General features: G+C 34.8%; 1 protein-coding gene across 1 annotated transcript; it reads left to right on the top strand.

The window, feature by feature from the left end:
• Nucleotides 1–1,749: 1,749 nt before the first annotated feature.
• On the top strand, nt 1,750–12,576 carry LOC142357355 (uncharacterized; the record flags this gene model as incomplete). The annotated part of the gene is made up of 3 exons (XM_075409003.1): nt 1,750–2,050; nt 11,630–11,762; nt 12,520–12,576. Coding segments are annotated over exons 1-3 (491 nt in total), but the record flags the coding sequence as incomplete, so codon positions are not given.
• Nucleotides 12,577–16,033: the final 3,457 nt, after the last annotated feature.

Genomic DNA, 16,033 nt, shown 5'->3' with positions numbered 1-16,033 from the left:
TTTGCATAAGTTATGTATCAAATTGCAAAAAGAAATTTTTTCCAAAACTTAAATTGAAAATGGAACTTATCATCGTTGTTTAAGACAATAAGAGCGACCGTCTTTATCAAATTCATGTAATTTTTTTGTGTTTTTCAGTGCTCACCTAAATTGGTAACAGAACGCACAATATTAATGTTTTTTTGCATTACAGTCTAACTGACAATCTTGCTGTACAAGACTCAAGTGCTCTGGAGAAGTGTGGGAACAACACTGTTTTTTCAACTACATTTGCAATATTTTGTCAATGCTTTTTGACGTGTTTGTATGGGTACATGTATAATCATAGGTTCTTTGATGATCTTTGATTATGCTCTCCTCGCGTGCTTTCAAGTGGACTATAATGTCTATCGCCATCTTTTTTGTTTGCTCGGGTTTACAGCATTTTTATAATCCTGACAAAAATATACGAAATTTATGGGAAAACTTGAAAACGAACAGCTTTCCAATATTAATATGAGTTTACATTTTTTTAAAAGGTTTGTAACATAATTGTCCATTCTAACTCTAAATTTGAATAGGAAACATGCAGATATGCAACAACTGAAGAGGTGATCAAAAATTACCTGCCTATTGGACAGAAAAATGTTGTACAATAAATACATTTAAGTGTTTTTGCCCGGGTCGAGAAAAAATCGGAAAAAATATATAAGATAAGCGGTGAAAATTTGGTTTTTTCACCGCAATTTTTGTACATAATTTTGCGGTGAAATGCGGTGAAATTATGTAAGTTCACCGCTTGAGTAAGCTGTGATCATATACAAACTCACCGCAAAAAATCGGAAAAATATATAAGATAAGCGGTGAAAATTTGGTTTTTTTTCACCGCAAATTTCGTACATAAATTTGCGGTGAAATGCGGTGAATGCGGTGAAACTATGTAAGTTCACCACTGGAGTAAGCGTTGAACTTACAAAAATTCACCACATCTCTGCGGTTACTACAAATTACCGTCCTTGCACGGATTCGATCCTCTCACCTCCTGCATGTCAGCCACTTCTTCTTCCACTGCGCAACTTCTAACTAATATTTGGCATATTTGTTTTGAATTTAAATCAAATTCCCTCTCCTTTATGTAAAACATACGCGTAGAACTTTTGTAAGATAAGCGTTGAAGTTACAAATTTTAGCGGTGAAATGTGGTGAATGCGGTGAAATTATGTAAGTTCACCGCTTACTCTAGTGGTAAAATTACATAAATTCACCGTTTAAAAAAAGTTTCAAAAAGATGTATGATTATTCGTGGGTAATTTTTCCGTGCGTCTTTTAATAAATGTATCTTAACTTCGTTGAACAAAAGACAATGCGACGCGTTTTCTAAGCGGTGAATTTATGTTATTTCACCACTAAGTTAAGCGGTGAGTTTATGTAATTTCATCGCATTCACCTCTTATCTGACATAATTTGGACAATTTTTTTCAAAGAGGTGAATTTATTTAATTTCACCGCTAAATTCAGCGGTGAAATTATGTAATTTCACCGCTACCAGGCGATAAAGGTTTTTTCAGCGCATTCAACGCCTGATTTATGTAGTTTCACCGAATTCACCGCTTATCTTACAAAACTTTCCGCATTCACCGCTTATCTTACATAATTTTGCGTTGAATGGCGGTGACACCTCGACCCGGGCGATACTCAAATCGTTAATCGGCCTCAAAAATGTGAAAATCAGTGTAGTACACGAGAGAATATAGAATAAATCGGGAAAAAATGGCTATCGCATTTTTTTTGTTTGAAGCTCCAACGATTCCAGTTTTTGAGGCAGTGCCATTTGATCACAACAAAATATATTTCTACACCATCGATAACGGCCATTTCTACGACTCAATAACAATAACAGTCAACCCTTCTAATGGAAAAGTACTGACAAGCTCAGAGGGCACAATTGATGGGTTGAGTCCTGCTACAGTATACATTGTGACTGTTGTCGTTGAGATAGGGTCCAAAACAGACTGTGGCTCCAGCTCTCCAAACACCCTCACTGCAACCAATTTTATTAACGTCACCACTTGTAAGTTCTCCGCCGCTATTTGGTAATTCTGGCACTGATCTGTACCAATAGAGTTTCCAGATCTTATATTACACCCCCAACGTAGTGGTTATATAACTGATACCCCAGCAATCGCCGTACATGTATCATAATGATGGACTACTATTTCTTGTGCGGTAAAAATGCGAAAGACCCGAATTAACTCTTCTTGGAGCTGTGCATTTTGATTCTATAGGCAAATATAGCGTTAAATCTTCAATACAAAAACCTTCAATGTCTTCCTGGATTTTTTTGAACTTTCTCTGCTGGGCGTTAGGAGATACCTTTTAACTTCAAAACTCGTAAATTAGAAACCACTTAAGCGCTGTGCTAAATAATCACATTTTCAAAACTGTACTGATTGTTTTTGAGCAAAAGCAATGAGTCAATTCTCATCTATATTTGGATTTTTGAGTTATCGAACAGATTTAATGTTTTTGATTGTTTTGTTTTGATAATGAACGTCAATATCACTAATATTAGCAATAAAAAACTGACAGATATTCCTTCAAAGTTTCGTTTGAAAAATATGGAGAACTAATGAAAATAATAATGATAATAATAAAAATAATAATAATAATAACAGTAATAATAATATTAATAATAATAATAATAATAATAATAATAATAATAATAATAAAATAATAATAACAATAATAATAATAATAATAATGATGATGATGATGATGATGATAATAATAATATTAATATTAATTTTGGTGAGGGAGTCACCGATCCCCAGGGATCTATATGAGAACTCGCACTTCCATTGAACTTATACTTGATGTCAAACTTAATTTATACTGTTAACTGCGTTAGCCATTTTATGTTACGATTAACTTTGCACTGTATTAGAAACTCACTTGCGAACTGAACTAACTCTTGGTTGAACTTATTTAACAGGTACTTACAGGTAGAGTCTGATTGTGGCTTTCATTTGAATAACTTTGACACTTAGAACTGAATTCTGACATGATATGATATACAACCGAATCCCTCGGTACTTACTGAAATTTGTGATTTACTCTGGAACGTTTTTGCAAACCCAACAATTGAGTGGCAGACCTGGTTCTCCACATTTAAAATGGCGTTCATGGCAAAAGAAAACATGCACGTCGACCAGCTTTTAAGACTCAAACCAACCCCAAATGACCTCTTCTACCCCACAATCCCAACCTTGGAAAAAAGAGTTGAGAACGCAAACGAAGAAGAGGAAAGGAAAAGAGAAAAACGAAACGAACGACGAAAAGTCGATTGAGTGAAGGAGATTAAATGCATTCGCAACAGAGGACCAATGATCGACAGGCACACATGGGACGAGGCGGACTTGAAAGTCAAAAGTTTGATCTGTCTCTCCCTTGGGACAGAAGCATCCCAAATTTTCCATTAAAGAAATCCGCATACCCTGATCGATCATTGCTCCACAAACGAACTAGTGTACAAACTAGGCTTGAGGTTCATAAGTCCAAGCAATCTAACGTTTGATAGATGCCAATTAATCACGGTGCCAGAAAACGCGAACGAAAACCTGGAGACATTCTTTAGTAGATTGAGAGAACTGGGTTCCAAAGCAGCCCTAGGGAATGTTGAAGAGGACCTCATTAACGTTTTTTTCATCGCTAAGATGAATGACACAACAATACAGATGGAGCTGTTATCGGAAGTCCGCATTCCAGCGCAGGTCCTAAACTTTGCATTGTCCAGAGAGAGAGAGAGAGAGAGAGAGAGAGAGAGAGAGAGGTCAAGAAAACCAAAAGGAAATTCTACGTTCTTCGGCACCCAACTGGAACACACAAGTGAACGTAATCTCAACCAATAACACACGATCCGCACAACGGCGCCAACAACAACCAACTCAGCAAACAAATAAAGGCAAAGAACAATGCTGGAGATGCGGAGGAGTATTTTCCCCAGGTCACAAGAATCAATGTGCCACTAAACAAGCTGTTTGTAATATTTGCAAACAGAAAACCATCACTTCCAACCCAAAAAACAAATCCAAGAGGACCATACCAACGTCCCCAGGGACAAGGAAGCCAACTCAAGGTACGGCAAATTTAGGAGAATCTCTTAGAAGAACAAGAAGATCAAGACGAACAAAACGAAATCGAATCTGTCGACCCAGAGTCTGCCCTTTACATTAAAGAACTTTCTGAGGACTGGGCCGATGTGAACCACATAGTTCCATCCTCTTTCAAAGAAGCAAAGAATATTAATCTAAATCTATCCCAGCCAAAAAAAAATATGGTTGGAAACAACAACCACAAACAATTTCAAAATACAGTGGCTAGCTGACACTGGATCTCCAAGGAGTTTCATCACCCAAGACCAAGCAAACAAAATCATGTAGCACAACTCAGCAATTTAACTCCAACCATACACCAGTCAAACAAAATACCGATGTTTCAATAACAACAACTTAAAGATTGAGGGAGAATTGAACCTCACACTTCAATCTGGATCGTGGAAAGAATCTGGATCGTGGACAGAACTGCAGAATCCTTGTGGCCACAAAACAAAACAACTTGATGAGAAGAGATATATTGAAAAAATTGGGAATTTCATTGCAACAAAGAACAAACCAATCCGCAGGTAGCAAAATCAGTGCTATGTCTTCAATTGAAACTAAAAAAAATCATAAAATGGATATACAAGAAATACCCCAATTATGTACCAAAATAGGAAAATCAAAGCCATATTTCCAAGTCGATATTTAAACAAAACCATGTCCCGAACCAACAAAAGGGACGCAGAGTACCCCTCAACTTACTCGAAAAAGTTGAACTGGAACTCGATAAACTAATACAGGACAAACAATTTACAAAAATTGAAAAATGTCCCGACGACATATTTGTCAGCCCAGTGGTAATCACAGTCAAAAAGGACAAGTCAGTCAAAACAGCACTCGATTCCAAAAGGCTAAATAAAGCTATACACAAAAGCAAATACCAAATGCGAAGTATTGATCACCTAGTTGATGCGGTTGCATTATACATTACCCAGAGGAAAAATTCCCCAGGGACAATCTGGTTCTCAAAAATAGACCTCAAAAATGCGTATAGCCAAATACCTCTAAACAACTCCTTAGCAAAACACTGTAACTTTAGTATATTAGGGGGAAGAGCAACGAGAACATAGAGATTCTTTAACGGGTTTTATGATTTAATCGACATGCTGGCTACCTTACAAAAAACAATGGACAAAACATTGGAAGGAATCTCCTCTAAGTTTGCTTTTCTCGATCACATTTTAATCATCAACAAGGGAACAATCCAAGAACTCGAATGGGAACGAGATAAAATACTAAAAAAAACTAGACAACGAAGGCCTAGAAATCAATCTACCAAAATTTGAATTCGCAAAAAATAACATCGAATGGCTAGGATTCACGATTACCCTAAGTGGAATTACCCCATTAATCACAAAAACAGAAGCCATCACAAAACTCGATAACCCAAAAACCTTAAAACAACTACGGTTCTTCCTAGGGAGCGTCCACCATTTAAAAAATTCAATTCCGAACCTCGCAGAATTTTCCAAACCACTTCGACCATTAATAACGAAAAATCCCGAAGCAAAAAACAACAAATTAGATTGGAAAGAAGTACACAGCTCGGCATTTAAAAACATCTAAAAAATACACCAAAAAATCGAAAACAAACACTTTAAGACGACAAAACAAACACGAGTTAAATGCGATGCAAGTGCGAAAGGGCTAGGTGCCAGTATAGAAGAAAAACATAACAATGAATGGCACACAAAAGCATTCGCAAGCAGATTCTTAAATAACCACGAATCCAGAAACAGTACAAACGAATTAGAACCCCTAGCCGTAGTGTGGTCACTCGAACACTTCAAACATTGTTTGTATGGAGCATAATTCACGCTACAAACTGACCATCGGGCCCTACTAACAACCCTAAATGCAAACCGCGGGAATTAAACATACCAAAGTAGATTAACTAGATTGGTAGACAGATTGCTAACTTTCAACTTTAATTTGGAACAGATCCCTGGGAAAAATATGGGTTTTGCTGATTGGCTTAGCCGTCATCCGAAACAAAAGCCACCCCGCCATCAACGGATGATACACAATATATAATAAACTTTATAAATGATTTTAAATTCTTTGTAACACAAAATTCGGTTAACCACATTTCGGCTACGCGAACAATTTCATACAAATACCAGACAGACTACTTAACAGCCAACAATAGTACACACTTGTACAATTACGATAGCGCTTTTTGCCTTGATCCAAACAATTTACAGTCGCTCTCTCTTTCTTCTTCTATTGCTTCGAAATTAAATCAATCAAAATCAAAACACATAATTCCAAACAAAAATTCACATCCGCATCAATTAAAAAAAAACCCAGGGATTACCCCACGAATTCTATTTTCATCAATTCCATCTCTGTTACAAATCCATAAAAATTAGGGATATAATACCATTCAAGTTACAACTAGAAGCCGCCCAAAACATAACACTTTTGAGCAAAACAACATCAAACGTAAACGGGCCCGAAACAAACTGAGCACAAAGATGAACCCCAACCAGAACACAATCGCCACCTAAACTGACGAGGAGACTAACAAGGGTCTAGGGAGATCAGCCCTAAGGCCAAACCCAACGCACCCAATTTACCCATTAAATAACGCGGTCGACATGCCCCAATACCGCAAAATTTTGTGCCAAGTATTCGGCGAGGAATTCCTGGCAGAAGCCAACCAAAACGACAAACAAATGAAACCCAAGTATTAAACTCATCAAGACAGAGATTGGGAAACACTGAAACGAGTCAGCCCTTACTTTTATTCACTTAAAAGGGATTTGGCAGTCACACCAACCGGGTGTGCACTATATGATAATCGACTTATGGTTCCTGCGGCTCTGAAACAATTAGTCATTAATTCATTGCACCAAACGCACCCGGGTCAAAACATTCCCTAGGGATACTAACCAAACTGACAGAACCAAACGAAGAAGTACAAATAGATTTTGCGGGACCAGTATCATTTAGAGAGCACAAATAAAATTACTATATACTAGTCCCGGTAGATCGCTTAACTAGATACCCCCAAGCACAAGTATTTAAAGATTGCAATACACAAACAGCACTAAACTACCTTGAGGAATACTGTCGGTTTCACGGGATACGCAGGTCGCTACGATGTGATCAAGCGCAAGCATTTAAAGCCAGAGAGTTCGAATTATTCTTTAAAAACAAAAATATCATACTAATCCTATCTCCCGCGGGAGATCACAGCAACTGGTATAGTAAAAAGTTAATTCAAACAATAAAACGGAGAATTGCCGTCATGGAAAATGACCCCTTATGGTCAACATCTGATCTAGCCACAATAATAGCTATGATAATAGAATCGATAAGACTTATTCCAAACACAACAACCAGAACTAAACCATTCGAAGCTCAGAGAGGTAGACCTCCGAATACCGAACTTTCCGATATAGTAACTAAACCGTCAAACGAAAACCTATCATACAAGCAAATAAACAAAAATGCTTCAGATCAAGCAACGATCCGGCACCCAGCGCTCCCCAGGGAAATCATGTGGGACTGGGATAACGACTCCGAGCCGGAACTCAACATCCAATACAAGGCCCAGTCACAGCCGACACCCCACGCAAGCAACCCAAATGACCCAGAGAACGCGCCGCTACTTAGCCACACGCGCGTTCCTGGTAAGTTCATACCTGACAGGCTTGAAATAACATTTGGTGATAGAACCTCCACCGTAATATATAATAGAAAAAACATCGCACGTAAAAAAATAGCGCGAAATGCACCCGAACCCAGGGGAACCCTAAAACTACAATGGAATATAATTCGAGACGGAACAATTACGAACTACTCCCCCCGCACAATAACGCTAGATACTGATAATCGAAAAAATACAGTTATTAGAAAGAACGATCTAGCCATTGTAACCGAAACAATATCTCGCGAGCCAGCACCAAAACCCCCTTCTAATACGTATGGTAGCATGTAAAACGGTCGGTGAATACAAACAAAAACAAGAAAAATTAAGAAAGTTCTGTTTAGAAGTAAAAGCCGAACAAGCAAGGCAACAGGAAGCGAGGGCCAAACAAGCAAGGTCTGCCCCTCTCCAAACGGCCGCAGTGCCACAGACCGAAAATGTGATCAATACGCAACCACTGGGACACGCGGAAGTGGTGGCAATGGCACGGAAGAACCAACGTGCTCAGAAAAGACCACTTATAAGACGAAAACAATCCATGAGACAACCCACAAGACAGGCGCAAAAACCTCAACAACAACAGGTGAAGCCAAAAATCCCCGGTGACCCCCAGAAGACCCCATTGGCTAAAGGACGCAAAAGCTCGATCAGCCAAGCCATCCACCTCATCTGACTTTGACCAAAAAACAAAAGCGGCCGCATTGCAGCAGACGAAGGAAAATGAGACTAAACTGCAAAAACTACGATACTCAAGTTCCTCGGACAAAGAGTGCTACACGAGCATTAACAAAAACAAGCTCAAATTTTCACCCACGGTGAAAATAATGAACATCGAGTCAGACTCCCCAGGGACCCCGCCATTTGAAATCGTAACATCCTCCAATCCAAACGATTTCATGAACAACGATAACGAGCCAACACATGACAGCCCAGAACCAAGCGAACCCTTATGCTCTTCATCTCAAAAGGAATAATGATTTCTACACCAAGTATGGATAAAATAGTAAACAAAATCTGGAGACATCCGAACCACGAAAACGTGACAACTCTAGACGACAGTTCGACTGAAGACTTCCCCGTCCAACCACCGATCAAACAGATCGAAGTTGTGTATCTGGACTCCTCTGAGAGCACACACAATACGGGCAACCAAATCATCCAGGACAATGACGAAACCCCCGCTATCATACAAGAAGAGATGACAGCAGATATTCCCCCTGCGAACACGGATGAACAACATGCTCCTCCTTCAACTTCACCTGCAAAAAGCTCAATCTCAAGCCTCCACGCGAGCAACTTTTATAACCCCGATGAATTTTTCGACGACGGGGGTATGTGGTGAGGGAGTCACCAATCCCCAAGGATCTATATGAAACCTCGCTTTTCCAATAAACTTATACTTGATGTCAAACTAAATTTATACTGTTAATTGCGTTAGCCAGTTTATGTTACGATTAACTTTGCACTGTATTAGAAACTCACTTGCGAGCTAACTCTTGGTTGAACTTATTTAACAGGTACTTACAGGTACCGTCTGACTTTTGCTTTCACTTGAATAACTTTTGAACTTAGAACTGACTTGTGATATGATATGACATACAACCGAATCCCTCGGTGCTTGCTGAAATTTACTAATTACTCTAAAACGTTTTGAATAAGCCTTAACAATAATAAAAATATTAATAATGATATTAATGGAGAACTAATAATAATAATAATAATAATAATAATAATAATAATAATAATAATAAAAATAATAATAATAGTAATATTAATAATAATAATAATATTAATAATAATACTAATAATATTATTAGTAAAAATAAAAATAATAATAATAATAATAATAATAATAATAATAATAATAATTTTAATAATAATAATAATAATAATAACTACAATAATAATAATAATAATAATATTAATAATAATATAAATACTAATGATAATAATAATAATAATAATAATATAATTAATAATAATACTAATAATAATAATAATAATAATAATAATATTAACATTAATAATAACAATAATAATAATAATGATAATAATAATAATAATAATATTGATAAAAATAATAATAATAATAATAAAAATAATAATAATAATTACAACAATAATAATAATAACATTAATAATAATAATAAAAATAATAATAATAATAATAATAATAATAAAAATAATAAAAATAATAATAATAATAATAATAATAATAATAATAATAGTAATAATAAGAAAAATAATTATAAAAATAATAATAATAATAATAATAATAATAATAGTAATAATAATAATAATAATAATAATAATAATAATAATAATAATAATAATAATAATGAAGAAATTTTTTGGAAGATAATTTAAGGATATAAACTGTGTCAAGACATTAAGAGATCAAAAAAATTCTAAATACACATTTCCATTTTTTTCTCAACCTGGTTTAATTAGTATGCCTTTCTTTTAGCACAAATTGTGCTCAACCCTTTATCTTTCAACCCTAAAAAGCATCACTCTTAAACTTTATACCAAACTCAACGAATCTCTAACTTTGTGTATTATTCCCCATTTTTATTAGCCAAAAGTTTTGTATCTCTCATTCTGGAGTTTAATTGGCGCAAATATACGAAGAGTAAAAAAATTGGTAATGATAGAAGCGTGAACTTGTCAAGTTAAATAAAACTGAGGTTTCATACCACTTTTCAGCTTTTTGCTGTCAAACCTTTTTTGTCTTCTGAGATTTGCTGTATCATTTGATAACACTGCCTCTCCCATAAGTAATGGTTGTTTGGCCAACAGATTTGCACAAAACAATTTCAAAAATCTTGCGCAAAATTGTCAGAGTATAAGTCAAAAAAGATTTCAACACCTTACTGAAAATGAATGCGACTTTAATGAAATCTCTCCACTTAACTGATGTATCATATCAATGAAGAATTTAACTGCAACAAATCTGATTTTCAATTCATGATTATCTTCACTTAAAAAACGAGCATATATATAAGCTTCAAAATGCCAGATATCTGCAGTGCCAGATTCTGATTGACCTAATTTTTTTTATATACGCTATGTTTTTTTTAAAAAAACTTACAATGCACTTATAATCTGTCAAACAGTTAAGTGATATTTTAATTTCATAAGTTTGAGTTTAAATTCAAATGCCTACCAAACAAATTATCTGAATTAACTGCAAATCGATAAAAATCTAATTGTTCCAAATTCTAGAAAAAGGACAAAAGTACTCACAGAAAATTACAGTCGCCCGTATGAAGCAGTTATTTTAATTTTTATGTGAATTCTTGTCAACTTGGTCCAAAAATTTTAAATCTCACAATAAAAAACCTGCCTGGCCTGATCCAGTTGCTCAAAGTTCTCTTGGAACTAAATTTACTGCTTTTTACCGGAAATTTATGAATTTAGTATTCTTCCGTAATTACAATTGTTATTTTTCTAAAACACTAGACAATTAAAAATGAATTAGTTTTCAGATGTGTCATATATAATTTTAAAAAACAAATGGGAATGACTTTGAAAAAATATAATATAGAACCAATTTAGAAATGTTAAATTTTAAATTAGGAATGTTAATTGAGGACCAAAAAACAGGCAAATTTTATAAAACTTTTCTTTTTGAACGTTTTTTTTGTTATCGAGTCTGTGTAGAGGCAAGATTATGGCATTCGACAAAAATTTTGCATATAAAAACTCGATTATTTCAAATAAATTATCGAGAGGGACAAATTTTGCCCTTAGGAATTTTAGACATAACGAATCCCAGTAAGGTGATCAATTTTTAAATATCGTTTTTTTTTTCACCAAATTTTTGCAATTACTTCAGTCCCTGACTACTCAAGTGGAGGTGACATGGCATTGACAGCCGTTAGCATCTCAGCTCTGATGGCTTCATTTATTGTACCGCTCTTTCTGTTTGCTGCTCTGTGTGTTTTCGTTCGTCGCAGCATCAAAAATCGGTAAGTGAAGTACTATCTCTACGTTTCAATACATTTTCACTTTGAAAAACTGTATTCTTTAATGTATTCAGATCTTCTTGTGAAAAAGGAAAACCTGTAAAAAACTGTGAAAGCAGTAAAAAAAACTTTTCATGAATTGTGAAAACAGTGAAACAAAACTTGTTATAATTGAAGCGAAACATATATTAAAACGTGATTAATCATGCTAAGATCTTGCCATTTTATATAGCAACCCGGATCATAGTAACTTTGTGATACAACTTTACTATGCTACTAGGCTCAGGGAGAGAAGAAAACACCAAGAAATATTATAAGCATGACTAGTTTGCCCAAGATTTTATTAAGATGTTCCCATATTTTTTGGCTTATCAGCATCTTGGCAAGATACTTCAAGTTTTGCAACAATCAAGATCCAGCGTGACATGGCAAATTGCATCAAGCTTTATTTCACACTAAATTGCACATTTTTATTAGTATAATATGTCATTTATATTACAAAATTTGCAAATTTCTTTATAAATAATTACAAATTCGACATTAAGTTAAAACTAGGGTAGGCTATAATTTAAAAATAGAGTGGTTGGGTTGACAGTTAGACGGGGGGTACATACAAAGCCAAATGCCTTCTATTAAACATAAAAATTTGAAGCAAACTGAACAATCTCCGCTTCTGGGATTTTTATATTTTATATTTCGTAATAACTTCTGATTATTTTCAGTATACTTCTGTTGTCATCAACTACGAGCTGTTTTTCAGGAAAATTGAGCCAGATGTGGTAACTCATGCCTCGTACGTCGAAGCAGGTGCTACTCGGTAAGTCGCAAAATTTCTGGCCTATTTTCTGGAAAAGCCCAAATGGTTTAGACAATACACACCGTAATATTGGTTTTTGCAAAATGGAAAAGCAAAGAAGGAATGTACTAGGTTTGAAGTGACCATTTTTCACACTCATTACTGTAGATTACGAATAAACAATACGAGATGTGCAGAATTTTAAATGAAAATCTTTTGACTCCTTTCCAAGCAACTAACAATTCAAACAAACTAGAGGCCAGAAAATAAGTCAAGGCGATGTCTTGACCAAGAACAACAAGATACCATTAAGTTCAAATTTTACCGATGCAGTAAATGCTTCTCTTGTGTGACATTATATATATATATATATATATATATATATATATATATATATATATATATATATTCAAACGACAGATAATTTAACAAACTATTTGTCTAAAAATCTGTTTGTAAAGATAGAAAAGATTATGAGCAGAGGTCAAAATAAAGGTGACTTTGATCGTATTTCTGGCCTCAATTTTGAGCCTAAGAGAAAACTGAAAAAGATTATTAAAAATCAGAGCGCTTAAAAAATGACATAGACAAAAACATTTTATTTACGTTGTAACAAAAACTGGTACTGATAGGTTATGCGTTTGAGAAATTTTAAGATAGCACTGAAAATTGACTCATTAAATGGTTCAAATAAAGAACATCAATAAATGAGCATTCTTGGGTTTGGAAATAAACCCCAACGGTAAAATTCCTACCTAATGTTTGATTGGAAATGAACTCCGAAGGAAACTGGCCCCTAAACAATTCTATATAGGAAATAAACCACCAAGGAACTTTACCCCAACCGAGAAAAATCTCAACTGAAAAAAGAATCATTTGAAAATTGAAGTTCAGTCGCCATGACTTTTTCGGTAGTGATATTTTCATATCAAGTCCCATGGCTCTTTTGGCATGGCCAGATATGATCCAAATAAGCAGCTCGTAAATAGTCAACTGGGGTTTATATCTGTAGGTTTGGAGGCATAGTCATCAAAATACTTGATTTTGCACTAAGGAAGGAAAATCTAAACAAGATTTTATTGTAGTTTTCATCCCTTAAATTGACAAAACGGCTAAGATGCTTTGTTGCCTTAATTTTTGCCATCGGAATTTCATGGAGAGAAAACAAAAGCAACTGAGCTTGAAAAAATACATAGTACAAAGCGTGTATACAAACGTCGCCAATAAGTAACATTTTCAATGCATCGCCAGCGATAGAATCGGACGAGTTATTCAAAGAAGGGGAACAAAGTTTCTTAAAAAACCCAAAGAATTTGAGTTGGGACAAGCAATCACTTATGTTTTTGTGTCTGATACAATATTATGGACTGAAATTGTTGTCTGATGTCCAAAGAAGCTGCAGGTTTTAATTCTATTGCGAAATTCTAAAAATTAGCGCGAAAAATTGTTTTTCAAGACCTTATTTTGTACAAGATAACGTTTATGTGCACAAAATGAAGATTATCAGCGATTTGATAACAAAAACGAGCGGGTCCTTCTTTATTATTAACAAAAAACAAGAACAAAAAGGTAAGTACCATATGTTGGTAGCGTAATATTTCGTATTTTTTATGTTGGTGGCATTTTTCAAAAATTTTACAATTATGAGTATTTTTTGAGTACCATCGTGTATCTTCGTATTCCGATTTAACATTTTGACGTTTTTTCTGAGTTAAAAATGCGTGTTTCTTCAACATGCCCAAAATGCAACACTTTTACTGGAGCTCCCAGTTCCAGCTACCGGGTTTTTGATGCAATGTTCAGCTTACTAGAGTGAAGTCTGAGATTGATGTGACGTCGAGAGCAACGTTAATTCTGCTGAGATGACAGGCAATTTAAAATTTAAAATGGTCCTTTTAAAAAGTTCAAAAGTACCGATGTTCTAAAAAAAATAAATTATTTGAATCAATGAATTATAAAACTTTAATATCAAAATAGAAACTTCCATCAATAATGTAGAAATTAAATGGTGAAAATGAGCGAGAACCGAGGTCAGCAAATGCTAACTAAAGCGTTATCTGGAAGTTGCAATGAAATGGTGCAAGCTGTTCGCACTTCAAAAAATAATTGAATGTGACTGCAAAAAAGTGTTCATGAGGGCAAAAAGTTAAGAGATGGCCTCAGCAGCCTAATCATGATGATCTGAGTCCAGAATTGAAAAAAAATTGATGGACAGGGCGAAAAAAACGAGTTAGGAGCACCAGTCAAAAAGGATCCATAAGATCTTCCGCATACAAAACCGAGAGCAGTCAAATCAAAATTATCATTTAATGTTAATTTTAACCATAACGTTTTAATATAAAAAAGATAGAACCCTAACTTTGTAAATTTAAAAAAGCAAGTAAATTGAAAATATAACCCAGGGTTTTAATATTACCAGTTTAAATTGTTATATACAAAATTAGTGTAAAGTTAAACACCAAAATTAATGGTTCCGTTTTTTGTAAAGGTAAAAATAAATTTTGAAGCCACCAACACTCCTTTCCATCGGTACAAAATTGAATTGTTAGAGCAAATGCAATTTTACCATGTGTTTAAACTGTGAGCGTGATCTGATAATCAGGATTTCACGCGAAACTTTATTCCATTTTTGGATGCTTCTTTTTTGTAATGATGGACTGCTCGACCTTAGGAGAATTAGCTGTTCTATTTGTGATGCAATGCAAGTGAATGAGAGATTCAGCAAAAAACATTATTATATCAAAGCTGAGACACTTTGAAAAGCCAAGAGAAACTCGATTCTGACAAAAAAAGAGCTGATCTCACGAGGCAAACGTTTCACAATAAATTAAGTTGAACCAGAAGCTTTTGAGAACACTTTTATTAATGACAAAAAACTGTTGCAGTGAAAAAAATCAGCTAATTGGGAGAGTCTTAAAGATTGGGCATTACATTACAGTTCAGAACAGTGAGCTTAAAAAACAAAACAGGACCTTGATAGCGACGTATAAAATTTAGACCCTCAAGAAATGGCTAGCAGGCATGAAAGTTACTAAGGCCGCGCCTCATAATTTAACAAGCAAAGGAGCTCAACAAATAATTAGGCGGACAAATCAAGCATTGAAGTTAGAATAGCATGACAAGCAAAATTAACTTCTGTTTTCTCTCTCAGCTAAAATGATCTGTTCGTTTTTGTCAAAATATCTACTTGGTAACTATCAACAGTGTGTAATTATAATATACATGAAAAGTAACTTAAAAGCAAACTCAAAATACCTCCCTATCAACACATCATCATTGCCACGTAATCTTGAAACCCAAAATCGAATCTTCTCATACAGTGAATTGATCCTAATAGGACATCGAGATATCAAATTTCGCACGTTAATTTCAGTGAAGTATTCGACAATCGTAACAATTCAGAGAGCACGGGGCTCCGTATAGTGTATCTCAAAACCTTAACCCAGTGTATTTAGAGAAAGTGAAGATATATATATCT

Source organism: Convolutriloba macropyga, unplaced genomic scaffold, assembly GCF_964194025.1.
Source record: "Convolutriloba macropyga unplaced genomic scaffold, txConMacr16.3 SCAFFOLD_2105, whole genome shotgun sequence".
Classification (NCBI taxonomy): domain Eukaryota; kingdom Metazoa; phylum Xenacoelomorpha; order Acoela; family Convolutidae; genus Convolutriloba; species Convolutriloba macropyga.
The sequence above is the reverse complement of the archived record's forward strand: the minus strand, read 5'-3'. Positions and strand labels throughout refer to the sequence as shown.